The 18,601-nt window shown below is 38.5% G+C and overlaps 1 protein-coding gene across 1 annotated transcript in view; it reads right to left on the bottom strand.

Annotated features, from left to right (window-relative positions):
• The window catches only part of Chrdl1 (chordin like 1), a 78,712-nt gene that overhangs the window by 26,268 nt on the left and 33,843 nt on the right, over positions 1 to 18,601 (bottom strand). The window contains 2 exon segments of the mRNA XM_055604960.1: positions 566 to 633; positions 17,419 to 17,512. Coding sequence (XP_055460935.1) covers positions 566 to 633; positions 17,419 to 17,512 — 162 coding nt within the window.

Here is an 18,601-nt window from a genome sequence, read left to right as displayed (position 1 = left end):
GATAGATAGATAGATAGATAGATAGATAGATAGATAGATAGATAGATTCCTACTTTTCAGGTTTATTCTGAGATTTGTACTGACAACAAAAATAGGGGTAAAAAGCAGGGAAGGGGGAATCTGGCCCACAAGCTTGCTTTTCTTTCAACTGCATGACCAAGAGTTCTCAGGTTTATAAGGAATCTAACAAAAAAATAGTTTGGATATGTTAAAATCCCACAGAAAGTCTTCATTGTTGAGGTAGTGAAGCAGTGAAGACAGGTAGTGAAGACAGGTAGTGACTATCTTCCTTAGAGAGAGTATACAGATTTGTCAGGTCATCCTAAGAGAGTGCCAACTTCTGACTGAGACAAAAGGCTATGGTTGCTTTGTGTTCTTTTCTGTCCCTAATTACCAATGATAAATGTTTAGAGGTTGGTGATGACATCGTTTAATTTTTCTGAAGAATGAGAAATAAATGATGTTAGAAATGGGTCCTCTTTTGGATTTGACAGACTAATGGCCATGGGGAGAATAAAGCTTGGCTGCTGCAGAGTGTGGAAATATTGGAGCTCTTCACACTTACTGCTTCTCTGTTGGCAGGTTGCCGGAAGATATCACCATCAGAATGTTCCCACGACAATTCTCCATCCCCTATTTATTAAAAAGGAATAAAGAATGAATAACACATACACAGAAGAGAAAACTATCACCCTTTTGACCCAGCCACATTTTTGGAACTATGTTTCTAAAATTCTCAAGGCATTTTAGCTCTTGTGGCTACCCTTCAAGAAATAGCACTGAACAGTTTCCATGGGTGGGCCTCGTGATTCAAAACAACTCAGAAGAAAGTTATCATTTTCTAAATGCATCAACTGGTAACATTATCCAGGACTTGGAATATAAATGGGAAAATAATCGCTTTTCACCTTATTATAGCCATCATCATCACTTTTGCTTATTTTATTCTAGTGACAGTTAAGTATTTTGCAGATCATATTTAACTTGTGTTTATACTACCCTTAAACAGTGAGTTTTTGAAGTTTTCAGAGTAACCTTTCCTAAGAGAATGATTTTATATTAAGGTTTTGTGAAATATAAGCATACAAAAGATATGTGTATTCATTACTTGATTAAAATTAAAAAAAAAAAACTGGGAAATTTTCAAGAAGCTTCAGTTACCTATATGACCATGAAAGCATTTAATGTAAGTATGTACGTGTACATAATATGTATGTAATATCTATTATGCTAAATACTAGCCATCTGTTGAATGAAGTAACACAGAAGATGGAAAAATAGAAATTTTCTGTTTGTTATAATTTATTTCTGAGGCTTACAAAACCTTGGGATTAAATAGTAACATACTAACCGGTTTAATACATGATGCTACTATTGGGGAAATTATATAGTATTTCAGGACTTGAAAAAGCTTGAAAATTAGTTTAATAGCCTCCTGCACACTTGCTAGGATTACAGCAGTGAGCTACAGTGCCCAAACAATTTACTTAGTCCTGATTGCCTGTGAGACTTAGTATCCTATACCTTTAGAAATGTAGAGAACTTCAGATACAATGTTGTCCAAGTGTTACATGGAATAAATAGAGAAATCAAAGCTCAAACAGTCGAAACAGCTATTCATAGCTAAAAAATACTCATGGGAATTAACACCCAAACTGCAGGCTTCCACATTCCTGAATCTGACCACCTTGCTATTTCTTTTCCACTCTTTTTCTCCTGAGTACTCATAAATGCCTTACATCTTTAATATTTTGTTCATTTTCTGTTTTCCCCAATTATAATTCTACCATGACAATCAAGATTTTTGTCTACCTTGATCGTTGATGTAATATTACCACTTACAATAGCAATTAGCACATAATATTCATTCAGCATTTGCTGCATGGGTGAAAAAGAAAACACTATAAATTTTTTGACTGCTAAATGTTTCTTGGTCCTTCATGATCAAACTGTAAGTTACTTAAAATGAAAGACTGTGCCTTAGCCTATTTTGGTATCTTCTTGGTCACTACTTTCCAAACTGTGAGTTTTTTTGCCATCATCTGTGAATTTGTTACCAATCAAAAGTTTGAATCCCACCCCAGACTAAATAAATTGCAAATTATGGGATGAAGGCTAATAATTTAGGTTTTGATGAGCTTTTCAATGAAGTTGGATGCATACAGAAATTTAAAAATAACTGAGCTGGAACAGCTGGTACAACATGTGGCTTAATATGTAACGGAACTAAACTTCGGTTAAAATACCAAAGTAAGTGTGTGGCTTAAAGAACAGTTTTCCTGTGTGCGTGCAGATGACAGACAAAAACTACATGAAGACCTATGTGGAAACTCTGGCTGGCTACAGTGAGAGTTGACCATGACTGGAAATAATGCCAAAGAGTCAAATAGCGAGTCTTGAATGCTGCATAAGTGGAAAAACTGACACCACTGCAAGTGAGACAAATTATGCTGGGCTCTTGCTCTCAAGATGCTCATGCTGCATTTGGAAGTGACTGGACACCAGTTGAAGATACAGTTTAAAAACGTATTAATGTCAGAAGCTGAAAAAACAAATGGAATATATATGCTCAGGCCATATTTAGTAGGGAAAAAGAACAAGTCAAATGGAATCACAGAAAAGCATCTTGAGTGAACAATGCCACATGTTTTAGAAGTATAGAAGTGTTTAATCTGCTGTGGACAGAGTACGTCAGCCAAAATGAATGACATTTGCAATGAAACAGCACTTTGGAAATAGCAAGCCACATCCTGGAGAAAGTTAAGCAGGTATGGTTTGAATAGAAATTTCAGATTGGGAAAAAATGGGGCTGGTAATCATTTGGAGAGAAAGGGTGAGGGAGGAGAAAGAAGGTGAGAGTGAGGTACTGTTGAGGTGAAAGAGGGGCTGTAAATAAATTGGTGGCATCAAAAACAGGTTGAAGAATTCACATTTCACCCTGCTATTAATTTTTAGATAGAAATAGTACAAATAATAGATAGTACAAATAATACTGAAAAAGCTTCTCCTGGCAGCAGTGTAGACTAGCTAGGGATCACTAAAACTTCAGCTTATAACCAGGATGCAGCTATGGTCACAGATAAGTCATCCATTCTTGCATACTACTCAGAGAGGAAAGCTGAGTTATATGTCTGGAAAACAAAAGAAAGTGTTAAGACTGATGGTGGATGTGACCATGGAGGAAGAAAGCAGAGAAGAAAACAGAGACACGATGAAATAATTTTTATCCTGAAAATCTGGAGAACTGTTCAATATCCTTGGTGGTGACTGAGATTTGTGTGCCTTGTTTTAGTTGGCAGTGTGTCTGTGCCAAATGAAAGTAGACCAGAGAAAAGATTAGGAACTAGAAAGGGATTTACCAGCAAATGGCAAAATGAAATGTAATAAAGCTACATGATATAGCTTCAAACCAGACCTGAGTAGCTGAAGAGAGAAAATAAGTTACCAAAAAAAAAAAAAAAAAAAAGATCAGAAGTGGCTGCATTGTCCTCTGTGGCCTGGTAAGGCTGCTCCCCCCACTCAGGAGGAGGTGATCAAAGAGCCAGCCACTGGGTTGATGTCAGAGACAGTCCCTGTTCCTATTACTAGGGAACCCAGTTGGATACTGAGCTGCTATGATCTACATCTGTGCAGGGGTTCTAGATTATTTCCATGAATGGTACTTGGTTGGAGTATGAGTCTCAGGGAAGACCCCCGTGCTCAGATTTTTTGGTTCTGTTGCTCTCTTTGTGGAGCTTCTGTCCTCTCCAGATCTTACTATTTCCCACTTCTTTCATAAGATTCCATGCATTCTGCCCAAAGGCTGGTCAGAATCTGCTTTGATAGTCTGCAGGGCAGAGCCTTTCATAGGCCCTCTGTGGCAGGCTCTTAACTTGTTCTCTGTTTTCTCCTTCTTCTGATGTCCATCCTCTTTGCCTTTCTGGATAGGGATTGAGCATGTTAGCCAGAGTCTTCCCTCTTGATTAATAGACTAGGATCAGAAGGAAGCAAAAGAAGACTTTCCCTACCCGTGGACTTGGAGAGGGGCATGCATGGAGAAGGGGGAGGAAGGGAGGGATTGGGAGGGAAGGAGAGAGGGAATTACAGGGGAGATACAAAGTAAATAAAGTGTAATTAATAAAAAAATAAAAAAGAAATAACTGTAAAAAAATCATAAAGCAACTTTCTTCACCAAATTCACTTTTAATGATTTCTTGATTGATGCGAGCAAACAAGTGGTTTCTTAGCCTAGCCATCTCAGAAATTCAGTTTTGAAAGGCACTGGAGTTTTGAAAGAGTTTCTTATTAGAGACCCTTTAAGGACTTAAGAGAATGCAGAAGCATTATAGAAGTATGTAGTCATGGTTAGGCAGAAACTCAAGATGGCAAAGCAAATGAGGTAAGACAGTGTCAAGAATGGCAGTAGAAGATTGATATCCTGCAAAACAAGGTCAGATGAATGTGACATAGCCTGTATTTGTAAACCTGAGCACTTGCAGACAGATACATGTTCCAAAAATGAAGTATCTTACCAACTTAAAAATTACTCAAGCCATTGCTTCTCAGTACACAGACACATGCATACATACACAAAGAGATTGTTTACCATATGCCTTTTACACACACACACACACACACACACACACACACACACCCCTATATCAGGGATTGATAATGTTTTTGTCACCTTTGAGATTTAAAAGTCATCAAAAGGACATTTCCTAAGTTTGAACACTTTAGTAAATAGCTGGTAAAGCTTTCAGCTCTTTCTCTAAAATTAATTATTTATTCACTTCACTCTCCCTCCTCCCCTTCAGGCCCCCCCTCCCTCTCCCTCCCCCCTCCCGCCTCCTCCCCCCCCCAGCCCCCCCCCCCCCCCCCCCCCCCCCCCCTATCCCCCAAAAAAAAAAACCCCCCCCCCCCCATCCATCAACCCTAGTCATCAAGTCAAATGAGTTCATCCTCTTTTCCTGTGTTCTGGTATGACAGTCATGCCAGGGAGAGCTGATAAAAAAAAATCAGGCAACACTTAACCTGATTAAAACCATCGATAGACTGAACGATCATTTTAGATGCTTAAACTTTGTATGTCTAAAAGTAGCTCTCTAGACCTGGATAGTGTCTGTGTGAGTAGCTAAAAATAGATACCGCATATCCATTTATAATCTTAGCTATTATATCAGGGGGAAAATAGGCATGAATACCCTAAAAAAAATTGTTTCACTTTCCAAACTCACTGGATAATTTGTCTTGAGTGATATAGAACTTTTTTTTTCTCTCAAACATGGCTTTGAAAAAAAAAAGAAGAGTCATTCTAATGGAGACAGATGTATTCTAGTTAATTTTGAGAAGCAAAAAGGTGTAATTTTAACCAATTTTTAGACCAAAATGAAAAACAACTTTAGTGTACTGTATGTCAAGCAATATTCATTTAACCTTAAAAGCCACACGTGTTGTTCATTCAAGTCTCAATTATACTCTGAGCAGTATGCTATCGGGCAGGAATGGCTTGACTTTCTGGTAATGGAGAAATGGAGAACAACTACTTGAAAAATGGTCAAAAGCCAGGCTGAAATACAGACTATTTACAACTTACACAACTTCCATGCTTGAGGAAGCCAAAGAAGCAAATCCTCCTTTCTCAAAATGATTATGTGTATAACAACATTCTGACATAACTCACTAATGTAGGCCCCAACAGATAAGTATGCCAGTGAGTGGTCACTTCTGAGCCACACAGAACATCAGAAATATGATGGCCATAAGATCCAATTTATCTAGGCTAACCTAGTTTTATTTTCTCTTTTTATCTATAAGGCACAATTAGTGTGACTTCATATCTTGATTTCTGAAATGTCTGGTTTAGGCATAATCATCATTAAAAAAAAAGAAATGAATCATCAGGGTTGGGCGTGGTATGTTCACATTTTCAGAGAACTGAGTTGAAACCAGCAGAACCATGGCAAATAGTGAAGGAGCTTTTGAGGAATAATGAAAGATCAAGCACAGAGAAAGCCATCATGAGAGCTCCCCTGTCATGTGCAAGGCAATTGCTCAGAAAAATGAACAATACTTTTATAAAGCTACATTGTGAGTACTAGCCCATTTGCAGCTGAGTTTCAGGGATATAGGGGAAAAGATACAGAATGTGCCTGGTGCGCATGACCAGCACTCTAGTCTTTCGATGTTGATGTGGCTAAATAGATCCAAACCCATCATTTATAATGGGGCCATGGCTTCCCAGAGTCCCATATCTAGTCCCTAGAGACAGAATCATCACAAAGACTATTTTACAGTAGCCTCAGAGATAGCAAAGTTTTCAAGTTGCTACTTTCCTCCAAGTTGATAGGCAGAATATATGAAATGTCTAGGAGAGCAGAGTGGAACAGCAGTTTGGCTGCAAATCCTAGCTTTTCCTCTTTCTGCATGTGTGACTTTGGATATATCCATCAACCTCATTGTGTGTCACTTTCATTGCTATTAAAACAGATACAATAATGGCTACCTTATAGGTTTTTGAAAAATCGCTCGTGCACACACACACACACACACACACACACACAAACACACACACACGCTTAGCACATGGAAATTATCTATAACCCCTCCTCCATCCCTTCCATCCATTGATTTTTTTTTTCCTCCTCCTCAAAAGCATCTGACACATGGTGGGAAAAAACAAGCTTCAGAAACTCCTACAAAAGTGGAGGCATTTAACAGAAGGAGTTTAAATTAAATATGCAAGCAGAACCTAGTAAGGTGCTAATATAGCTCTCACATAGAAAGAGGAATATTTTGTTTCTAAATCATCAGAGACAAAATATCCGGACATGAGCACATGCACACATGGAGACACAGATATAGATACACAAGATAGATGCTTATATACATAGACATGTACACATACATATACATAGGTATGAGACAGAGGTTGGCTCAGGATTTTCTAAGCTTGCTTAGGTTCTTTCATATTTGTAACAAACTCTTTTCATGTTTTTAGGAAATAAATTCTGTGTATTATTAACCCCCCCTTTCTCATTTGGCTAAAACAAACAAACAGAACTTAAGAGTGTATCTATCTGCTTCATTGGGAAGCAATTCAATTTTCATAGCTATAAAGTACAGTGTTAAAATTCCAAGTACCCAGATAGAGCGCTGTTCCACCACATCACAAAGTAAAGAAAAACTAACTAACCTACCAACCTACCAAGCAAGCAAGGAAGCAAGCAAGCAAACAAACAAACAAAAACAAGCAAGACAGAGAAGGGAAACTACATGATTTATCCATATTTACAGCTTGGTCATCCTGGAAATGAAAAGAAGTAAGATCTTTGATCTTTTTCTTTCTTTCTTTCTATTAGCTTTTACTTATTCAAAGTAGAGTGGGCTACATGGTGAAAATAGGGGCTATGCATCTGCTTTTAATAACCAAAAGAAGATGGAAGATAAACGTAGATCAGCCAGTGGCGCCTGTGAAACAACTAGACAATTATACACATGGCACATAACCTGTGTTGTGGAGTGCACTCTATAAAGTCTTATGGTTAGAATGTGGGTAATAGTCAGATAAGACATCTCTGCGTGGCTTCACTGTTCTTTCCCATGGTTCTTTACAATCTGCTTATGTTTGTGATCAAGAACTCAGACTGATTCCTATGAATATTGACATGTAGGCTCATGGAGACTATGATAATGTGAGCAACGGGCATGTCCAGTGATGAACTTCTGGTCAGTAAGAGGATTCCTAGAAGTACTTAAAAAATGAATGTGGAGGGGGAGGCTGGAGAGATGGTTCAGAGGGTAAGAACACTAGCTGTTCTTCCAAAGGTCCTGAGTTCACTTCCCAGCAACCACATGGTGGCTCTTAACCATCTATAGTAAGATATGATGTGCAGGCAGAAAGTTGTATAAATAATAAATAAACCTTAAACAAAGAACGAGGATAAGGAAAAAGTGGTTTTAACCACCCATAAAAAATAATTGTTGTGAAATCTGCTCTAGGAACTCTTTATTTTTATAACCAAACTCACACAATCACAGAAAAAAACAAAACAAAACAAAACAAAACCCTACTACTCCACAAAAGCATGGGATGTTATTGACACTGACAGAATATCCCAGAAGGTCAATTAGAATACTTGACTACTAATTTAAATTTTATATGAAAGTCAGACTGTCCCACCCACTGTCTAAAGAAAGCAATAGCCTAGAAATAAAATAAGTGCCAAAAAAAAAAAAAAAGAAACATGTTAGAAGGGTGGTGGTCCTGAGACAGTTCACAATCATGTAGAGATGAATTTTGAGAGTAAAGAATGGAGGAAAAACAGAAACAAACTAGAAAATTTCCATAGAAAATAAAGGTTCTAGTTGTGGGGTGAAGCCGGCAGGCAGACAACACTGGAAAATTTCTAAGATGGTTCCATATTCCCGACCACAAGTGATGTACTTTTTAAAAGGTATTACTAACAGTGGTCAGACTTTTGTATAGCCTTGAAAATATGGTATTCCGATGTGTTTTAAGTGTAGATGAGAATATATTAAATTAAAAATTATTTTACTTTAGTACAAATATTTAGGATGGAATATTCACTTTTAAAACTGTATGAGATGCTGTTGTTAATGATAGATAGAATATTTAATGAATCTCTTTAACCTATTCATTTGAAGGAGAGATGGAAAGCTGCTAGTGAACAGGCATAAATTTTCAGTTACACAACATGGGTTTTAGCTTAAAAAGATGAAAGTGTTGCAGATAGACCTTGGAGTTGTCCACACACCAGGCCAGTGCTCTACCACTGACCTACATCCACAGCCCAGATGTTGCTTTTTAAGTCATGTTTCCCATCAACAATATTTCCTTCCTGCCATCCTGACCAGGAGGAGAGGTTAGTGCTTCTTTCAAAAATGTGAGCCAAGTTAGAAACAACCCCAGACTGATTTGTGTGGCTCTATGTTTGGATTCACTATTACCATCTCAGCATTTTCCTTCATTTCCTTTTTGTTTGTTTGTTTGTTTGTTTGTTTGTTTGTCAAGACCAGGTCTCACCATGATGTAGCTTTGGTTACTTTGGAACTTACTACATAGATCAGGCTGCCTCAAACTCACAGAGATAAGCTTACTTCTGTCTCTTGAGAGCTGAGATTAAAGGTGTGTGCCACCATGCCTAGCTTTTCCTTCATTTCTAAAACTAAAATACTTTCTATATTTAAATTTTTTCATTTATTCATTTATTTATTTATTTATTTATTTATTTATTCATTCATTTATTTGTTTAGTTATTTATTTAATTTACCAAACATAGTCCCTCCTTCCTCTCCTTCCTGTCCCACCTTTTCTTCCTCTTTCCCCTATCTCCTCTTCCCTACTCCTCAGAAAAGGGGAGCCCCTCTACCAACCCACCCCAGCACATCAAGTCACATCAGAACTTAGTGTATTTTCTTCCCCTGTGGCCTGGAAAGGCAGCTCTGCCAAGGGAAAGTGATCAAAAAGCAGGCAACACAGTGCATGTCAGAGATAGCCCCCGCTCCCTTTACTTGGGAACCCACATGAAGACCAAGCTACTCATCGTCTACATCTATGTAGGAGGACTATGTCCAGCCTTTGCATGGTCCTTGCTCGGTGCTTCAGTCTCCACAAGCACCCCTAGGCCCTGATTAGTTGGCTCTGTTGGTTTTTCTTTTGAAGCTCTTGTCCCCTCTGGGTCCTTCTATCTTTACCCTCACTCTTCCACAAGGCTCCCTGCATACATCCAAAATTCAGCTGTGAGTCTCAGAATCTTCTGGTTGGAGCCTCTCACAGGCCAGCTATGCTAGGATACTGTCTGCAAGCATAGCAGAGTATTGTTAATAGTGTCAGGTGTTGGCTCTCTCCCATGGGGTGGGTCTCAGGTTGGGTCAAGCATTAGTTGGACATTCCCCCTCTCTCTGCTCTATTTTTACACCTGTACATCTTGTAGGCAGGGTAAATTTTGGATCAAATTTTTTGTGGGTTGGTATTTACTTCCTCAATGATCCCTAGATCTAGGCAAAGTAGCTTCTGAGGTGCAATTTTGTTTCTTTCAGAAAAACAAATCAACAATTTTAAATAAGGGGATTCAAAATGGCTCAGTGGTTAAGATGCATTTTTTGTTCTGCCAGAGGTTTCAGGTTTGATTCCCAGTACCCACATAGTAATTTTTAACTATCTGTAATATCTGTAACTCCAGTTCTGAGGGTTCTGATGCCCTCTTCTGGCCTGTGTATGCTGGGAACACATAGTGCACAGACATACATAGTGCCAAAATATTAAACACTTATACACATAATGTAAATAATTATTTTTAAAAGAAACTTAAATAAAATGGCAGTATTCTTGAACACTGGAAAGTTCATTTTAAGATGATCTTTCCAATTTGGTATCCTTGAAACAACAGAAAAATCTCAGTTTAATGAAAAGAGACTTTAGCTTGGTCAGGGGGCTCATTTGAGATGAATGAATGCTGAATGAATAAATGGAAGCTAAGTGGACATGCATGTTGGATCAATGAGCTTTGAATGAACAAGCTGTGAGTTTCACTACCTCTTCTGTCTCCTAGTGAGATCAGAATATGAAACCATGTAAAGAGCTTTTTGCAATTATGCCTGTCTTACATTTTATGAAGCCCATCAGCAGGATAGATGGTTAATTCTATGTTAGAGAAAACAAGAAATGAGGGTCCACAGAAGCATACAATTCAGAAGACAAGAGACACGGAACAATGAACAATACAAGATAATAGAATATTTTAAATACTAAAATCTTTTGCTATAGTTAAGAAGTAGCTTGCCCCCTGTCAAAAGTTAAGTACAAATTTGGTTCTGATGGTGTTGGAAGGTGTGGTGTTTGAGACGTTAACATCTCCCTTTGGTGACTAGATCTCTTTTGAGAGTAGACAAAAAGCAGATCAGTTTCTTTGCTTCCTTGTTTCTTTGCTTCCTTGCTTCTGAAACTACCAGTTTTCCATTCAACATCTTTTAAAAAAAGATTTATTTGTTATGTTTAGTGTCCTGTGTACACTTACATGCCAGAAGAGCGCACCAGATCTCACTATAGATGTTTGCAAGCCACCATGTACTTGCTGGGAATTCAACTCAGAGCCTCTGAAAGAGCAGCCAGTGTTCTTAACCTCTGAGCTATCTCTCCAGCCTCCTCCATTCCACTTTTTGCCATGGAGGGAGCAGCATGTGGCCCTCTCCTAACAGATAGAGTAGCACAACCTCAAATTTCCAACCTCTAGAACTCTGAGATAAATCTCTTTACTTTACAAATGGCCTAGTTTCAGATGTTGTGTTTTATCAGCACAAGGTAGATTAACATTTAGGAAACAGATTGAGACCTACAGTTAGTTTAAAAAGGGAGTCAATAAGCCAGATGCACGAGTCACAACTATTAGAAATGGAGTTTCATTAACTGCCAATCATTTCTCAGCAAGGGGTAGGAAGAGAATTGTAGGGAAGAAGGGTTTAAGGAGAAGTGGGAGTAAGATAAGAGGGTGAATACGAACAAAATTTATTATATACATGTATGAAACTGTCAAGTGCTAAATAAAAACCATATTTTTTATTAATTACACTTTATTTACTTTGTATCCCCCCTGTAGTTCCCTCCCTTCTCCCCTCCCAATCCTTCCCTTCTTCCTGCTTCTTCATGCATGCCCCTCCCCAAATCCTCTGATAGAGGAGTTCCTCCTCTCTTTCCTTCTGATATTAGTCTACCAGGTCACATCAGGATTGGCTGCATTGACTTCCTCTGTGGCCTGGTAAGGCTGCTCCCCCATCATGGGGAGGTGGTCAAAGAGCAGGCCAATCAGTTTATGTCAGAGGCAGTCCTTGTTCCTATTACAATGGAACCCACTAGGAGACTGAACTGTCATGGGCTACATCTGTGCAGGGGTTCTGGGTTATCTCTATGCATGCTACTTGGTTGGACTATCAGTCTCAGGGAAGACCCATGTGCCCAGATTTTTTGGTTCTGTTGCTCTCCTTGTGGAGCTTCTGTCCCCTCCAGGTCTTACTAACTCCCACTTCTTTCATGAGATTCCCTGCACTCTGCTCAAAGGTTGGCCATAAGTCTCAGCATCTGCTTTGATAGTCTGCAGGGCAGAGCCTTTCAGAGGCCCTGTGGTTTCAGCTGCACTCATGAAAAATGGATTACATTCTAATAGGTGAAAGGGAGGTGTCATTTAAAGCTTGTGGTGGGAAAAGTTGAAGAGAGATATATAATACAAGGGGAAATGGCAGAGTCTTGGCTACGGGGTCTGAGTGTATGTTCATGTCAATGAAATGAGTTGCAGGTAAAGAAATGACCAGATTGTTTTTAAAGCTTTTAAAAACAAGCCAAGGTCTTCAAAGAGCTATGTTTGATGTCACATGCCTATAATCCTAGCATTAGGGAAACTGAGGCAGGAGGATCACAAATGTAAGGCAAGCTTAGTTTGCATAAGGACATTCAGTTTCAAGCTTAAAAACAAAAACAAAAAGGACAACCAACCCTTTTCATCAGCTATCCAAACAAGTAACAAAAGATTAAAGTGTTAGGGCCACATACAATGTAGAACAACAGCAGAAAAATGCCTGGATGGCAGTGCTGGTTTCATGGTAGCATCAGAAATTTAAAATTTCCAAGACTATAGGACTGTCACCAGTTTTCTTACTTATTTTAGATTCTCTGCTTTCCTCAACCTGGAGTGTACAAAGAGACTGGAAATCATAGGAGTTGATGGAATGGAGTTACTTCAGAGATTCTAGTTCTGTTCTCAAAACTAGGGTCCCCCTTCCTTTCAGGTACTGACTTTTATAATACCTATCCTTGGTGGCATATGGTATATGCTGTAAATTACATTATTTGTTCAGGAATCCATGGGCATAAGAGGCAAATGAAACAAAACTAAAAAGAATCCAGTCATTCTGACTCCATAGTCTCAAATTAGTAATTGCCTCACTAACTGTTGGGACACATTTACAGTACTGTGACAAGAATGTTTCCTGGTGCAAGACAGTAAAAGAGGAAAAAGAACATATATGGTGCGTAATATAGACAAATCTTCTTAAGGATAAGTTGTACTGCCCACCCTTCTCTGTAAGGCTCCAATCTACTTAATCACAACTGGAGGGGACTACCTCATCCTACCCTTTTCTCTCTTCATACTCAAAGAATTTTGGGTGTAGATATCTACTTCCATTCACTAACGAGATATTTGTTACATAACTACTATGTACCTGGCCCTACTTTAGTGATGGAGATAAAAGGGTGGACAAAAACAGGCTTGGAATTTGCTCTTAGGACTTTTTTTTTTTTCCCTGGGAAAGAGAAGAATTTAGCATATGCTGATGAAAGTAAATTAAAAAAAAGTATCCCAACAGTTAGTGTGGCAATTACAAATTTGGGACTTTGGAATCAGAATGACTGGGCTCAATTTTTGATTCTGCCTTTTGGTCTCTTACTCTGGGGTAGATCACTTAGGGTCTCTGTCTCCACTTTGTAGCTATAGAATAAGAATGAAAATAATTCCCAATACTGTCGTATGGCTCAAGTGGTGCATAGTAAGTGTTACATACCCACACGATCTTTAAAATACATGATAGGTTTTGAATACATTTAGCAGCTTACCCCAAATTCTTCTCCCTTGTCCATAGTCCAAGTACACAGCCTTCTCCTTTCACTTGGCAACATAGGCAGGAGACGGGAAGCCGAAATGATAAATGGTGAGGGGAATTATGGGTGTGGGTTTAGTTTGAGGTCTGCCTGCCCCATATATGGAAGTAGTACAATCTCTGAAGAGATCTTTTCTTCTGATAAAGTTTCCCTTACAGTTCTAGTGGCTGTTTGTACTACGCTTTCAGTCCAGATGAGGTTTTCTGAAGTGCCAGCAATGACACGCACCCTGCCAACACTCTCCTGACTGTCCCAGCCTCACAGACATGTCTAAACAACTGAGGCTGGGGCTGAGATTCAATCTGAGTCTAGGATTGCCATCTGACCCATGGAGAATGGTGAGAATTAGTGTTTGGTGACAGTGCAGACAGGCTGTTTCAATGGGGCCTTTTATATGAGGGTTTGCAAGTTCAGCACTCAGAAGGTTGTTTTTTTTTCCTTCATGTTTGGCCTGCAGTTAGGGTGGTCAGCATAGGGAAGAAGTGTCTGGGTTCCCTGCTGTGTGAGTAATACATTTCTACAAGATACACCTTTGTACAAACATCATTTAAAAAAAAACAAACCAACAAACTAGTGCTTCAGAAATGGGAACTCAAAAGGCATTTCAAGCACATCTTATACAACTGAAAGATGTAAAGAAATTAAAGGCACAGAATTTTTTTTTTTTATAAAAGTAGGGTTTAGCTTTCATTAAAAAAAGATAAAAGAAATTGGTGCATTTAGGCTGGAGCTGCCAACTGAAGAATTTAATGAATTGTCAAGCATATGAAGGGACAATACCTGATCAGTAATAATGAACTTTCATCTGCTGCTTCTGAGGACTCACTAAAAGGGAAACTTTAAATCATGACAAGAGAATTGAAAATAGTCAGTACCAGGATCTGTTCCCACAAGAAGGGCTAGAAATAAAACTCTGTCTGTGGAGATTAAATAAATAAAAGGCAGAGCTATCAGACAAGAGAAGGCTCAGTTCTACTTAACTTCAGGATAATTGCCACTTCTTAAACAATCACTCTCTATGCGGCCTTATCCTAGCACTTTATAGCATCACAGTTAATCTTTACAACCACTGTGGGTGGTGAATATCACATCCTTCATTGTTACAGTTGAGAAATCCCAGGTTCTGGGTGGTTAAGTGCCTTGTTTAATGGAATAGTGTAGATGGTGGTCCTACAATGTCAAATTTATGTCCTTTGGTCTTGATAACTTGTTTTCTGCAGCATATAGCTTTTTGGATGTACTCCATCTGACAATGTTTTTTTCTCATATTAAGTGTTCTCCAGTTTATATTTTTCACACCTCTATTTTCAAACAAAATAATCTTGGCCTAAGGACTGGATTAGAATGATCAGAATATTATCAGCCTCATGCATATCTGTGCATAATAGACTTTTGGACATTGGGTATATTAAAATTAAGCTGGAAAAAAGACAAAAGGACATGATCCTTCAATTTATATTATTCTGACTCAAATGTAATAACAACACTGTGGTACCACACACACACACACATACACACATAGACACACTGAGGCACACACAGACATACAGACACACACATACACACACACACAAGCATGCACACACCTTAAAATACAGGGAATGTAGAAAATGATGCATGACCTTATTGAAGCAGAAATCTAATTAGACTGTAATTGAATCCGTATTGACTTACAAGGACTGGGAAAGTAGGATATTAAAAGAAATGAGTATACACCAATAGGAGAACAATTAGATGGTCAACAAATCAGATACTAAAGTTAATTACATTTATATCCATTTATCTCAATTTCAGACTTTCAGCAAGCTCACTTTTATTGTGCAAAGCAGACAGCAAACCATCACTGAGACCTGTTCTCACTGATCTCTGGAGTGTTTTATCAAAGTGCTGGTCCATACATCACCATTTTACTGCAAAAAGAATGAGGGATCAGTTTAAATACTGACTCTTGAGCCCTACTCCAAGGTCAGTAGAGGTGTGGTTCAGACATCAATCAACACTGTCCTCATGAGATGGAAACAGGGAGAGCGAGCAGAAATGGTAAATGTATAAAGTCAAGGGAACCTAGGAATGATGCTTAGAACTATGACTGAAACATTGCTAAGTATGGTATATGTAAGGACAAAGATGTTTGAATAGAGATATAGCATAGTTAAAGCCATCCTTTTGAAATATTAAGATGGAAATAATATATAGGGCTCATCTATCTGACTGCCACAGGAAAATCCCATATTATTTCCTTTTAATTCAGTGCTTCTTAATTTTGGCTACACCTTAGAAACAAAGTTTTCTCCTGGTCTGGGATTAAGTCTACCATGGCAATCCCTATGTACATCCATGGCTGATAAACAAGGTGGTAGATACATACCACATTTGTTTACTTTTCATTATTGATTCCTCATGGTATGCTAGGTACTGTCCTACACCCCTTTTTTGCCTTGTCCCACTTAAACCCCACAGCTGTTTTCTTTATTGTAGAGACTGTTAGGTTGAAGGTTTTCATGCAGTTGGAACATAGCAAGGCTGTGTCTAAAACTGAAGCATTATGATCCCTTAGGCTCCACTTAGAATAAATTCTCTGTACTGTGGTACTAGAGCAAGCTCCATCCTTCCACACTGGAAAGGTTGCTCTACCAACTTTCGAGGCTCTCCTCCTATATTATTGCCTCCCTTTAATATAATCTGTACAAAAGAGTCACTGAGCCCTTTTACAATGGAACCATGCAATGCTCTTGCTCACAAATTTCAACTGATTTCACAGGGCACAAAAATTGAAATCCAAACTCCCATTCTATAGCCTCCACAGCCTTGCATGTTTTAACTTCTGCTCTTCCTCAACTTCTTCTTGTCTCTTGCCAGTTTCAACCACAGTCACCTTATTCCAGGCACATTGCTCCTCAGACTCTTGGAATGCCTCTAGCACTCCCTTTCCTGGAGCCTTAGAACTATTTTTCATCTCTGTCTGGAATTTGCTTCTCCAGGCTCTTTGCATGGATGGCTCCTTTTGGTCTTTCGGATTTGAATTTCAAGACTCTCTATCCAGTACCTTTTTCACAACTCAAGCTTAAACCTCTGATTTTTAAAAATAATGTTATTTTATTACCATAATAATATTTATATTGTTTATATGTAGACATTTGCTTGCTTATTTATTCTTTTGCCTCCTCTGATGAAATATAAGTTCTGGAAGGGAAATGATATAACTTTGTTATGGCTGTGTAGGTTGTGTCTTGCTCAAAGGTGTCACATACGAAGGTATAAATACATAAGGACTTTCTGAAAATGGCAATAGAGGATTCTAAGTATGGGTTCCATTTTGTAATCCACATAAAGATGATAAAAAGTCTAGCAATGTCTCATGTGCATATATTATATACACAGGTTTGGGCATAGCTTAGTTTTAATTTAGCATACAGGAGGTGCTTCATACATCCATTGATTATGTGCAGCCGAAGAAGAAAATATTAATATTTCCAGTGGGAAAAACTAGAAAAGAGTGCTGATGGATTTGGTAATTTGAGAGGAGGCAACAAAGCAAAGTTAAGTACAAGTCCAGGAGCCTAGAAAGAAAGTATGACACCATTGTAAAACCAAAATAGAAGCCAAATAAGAAAATACTCATTTGAGGTGGATGAGTCCATTTGGCATATAATTTGAGATCATTTCTGTAAACAAAGACTCAGACATGGAACAGGTATTTTGCTCTTTCCTAAATTCCACTACTTTAGGATGGCAGTATTCCGATTCTTGGGATAGAGAACACTTACCTCTGCACACTCGGCAGCAAGAATCTGGAACAGAGACTGGGAATGCACAGGTCAGTTTGGGGCAAGTCTTGAGACCACAGTACACATTGCCCTCCTGCCAAGGAAAACAAGAGTTACTTCCAGGATGAGCAGAGATAAGTATTTTTCAGGGATTGCCTTAGTACCAGGAACACAGCGGGGACTCAAAACTCTCCAAAGACTTTGCAATCTTTGTCAGGTGTCCTGGCCCAAGGAAACAGACAGTGTTCAGGGAGGACTGTCACTAGCCTCCAAACCCTCACAGTCTTGTCCCTTTTATTTTTCCTATATCCTTTACTGCATTTCATAATCCTAGCTGGCTATTTGGAGTGAATGGAAGTGAGGCTTTGTGCCATAGTCACTATTTATAACATTCAGTAGAATCTTCTCTTGAAACAAAAAAGACAGGTTATCTTTGTGAGGAATGAAATTATACAAGTTGATCTTAATTTCACGACTCAAACCCATGTGAGGTAAGGGAGAGGAACCATTTTACTTGGGAGTTGTATCTGCTGTTTAAATGATTCCAATTTCCTAAAATTCTACCTTTTATATGTTATCCTTTAAGCCTTGTGATTTGTTCTTGGATACTCATCCTACCAAGGCCAGAAAGGCCATCAGATGTAATATTTTCCCATGTTACTGAGATACTGTAGTTTTACTGAAAATTTCAACTAGGAGAGATTCTATCATTTCTCTTGATTATTCAGTATTTGTTGCCCTATTCAACTAGTAAAGATGTTTCTAAGTTCCTTCTGGTTTCATTTTTGTTGTTTCGTTTTTGTTTTCATGTTTGAGGCAAGTGGTCTTGCTGTGTAGCTCAGCTTTTTTTCAGACTGTGGCTGAGCCTCACCCCCTCACTCTTAATATTCTTAAAAGCATAATATTTTACTAATTATTTGAGAGTTTCACCCATGTATACAATGCATTTTGATCACATTCATCCCTCACTTCTCCCCTAACTCTTCACAGACCCCCAACCATCCCCATATCCTCCCAATGTCTTGTTCCTTCCTTCCTTCCTTCCTTCCTTCCTTCCTTCCTTCCTTCCTTCCTTCCTTCCTTCCTTCCTTCCTTTCTTTCTTTCTTTCTTTCTTTCTTTCTTTCTTTCTCCTTCCTTCTTTCTTTCTTTCTTTCTTTCTTTCTTTCTTTCTTTCTTTCTTTC

Source organism: Psammomys obesus, unplaced genomic scaffold (assembly GCF_907164565.1).
Source record: "Psammomys obesus unplaced genomic scaffold, mPsaObe1.curated_primary_1811, whole genome shotgun sequence".
Lineage (NCBI taxonomy): Eukaryota > Metazoa > Chordata > Mammalia > Rodentia > Muridae > Psammomys > Psammomys obesus.
Note: the sequence above shows the minus strand (reverse complement) of the source record. Positions and strands in the feature narration are given on the sequence as shown.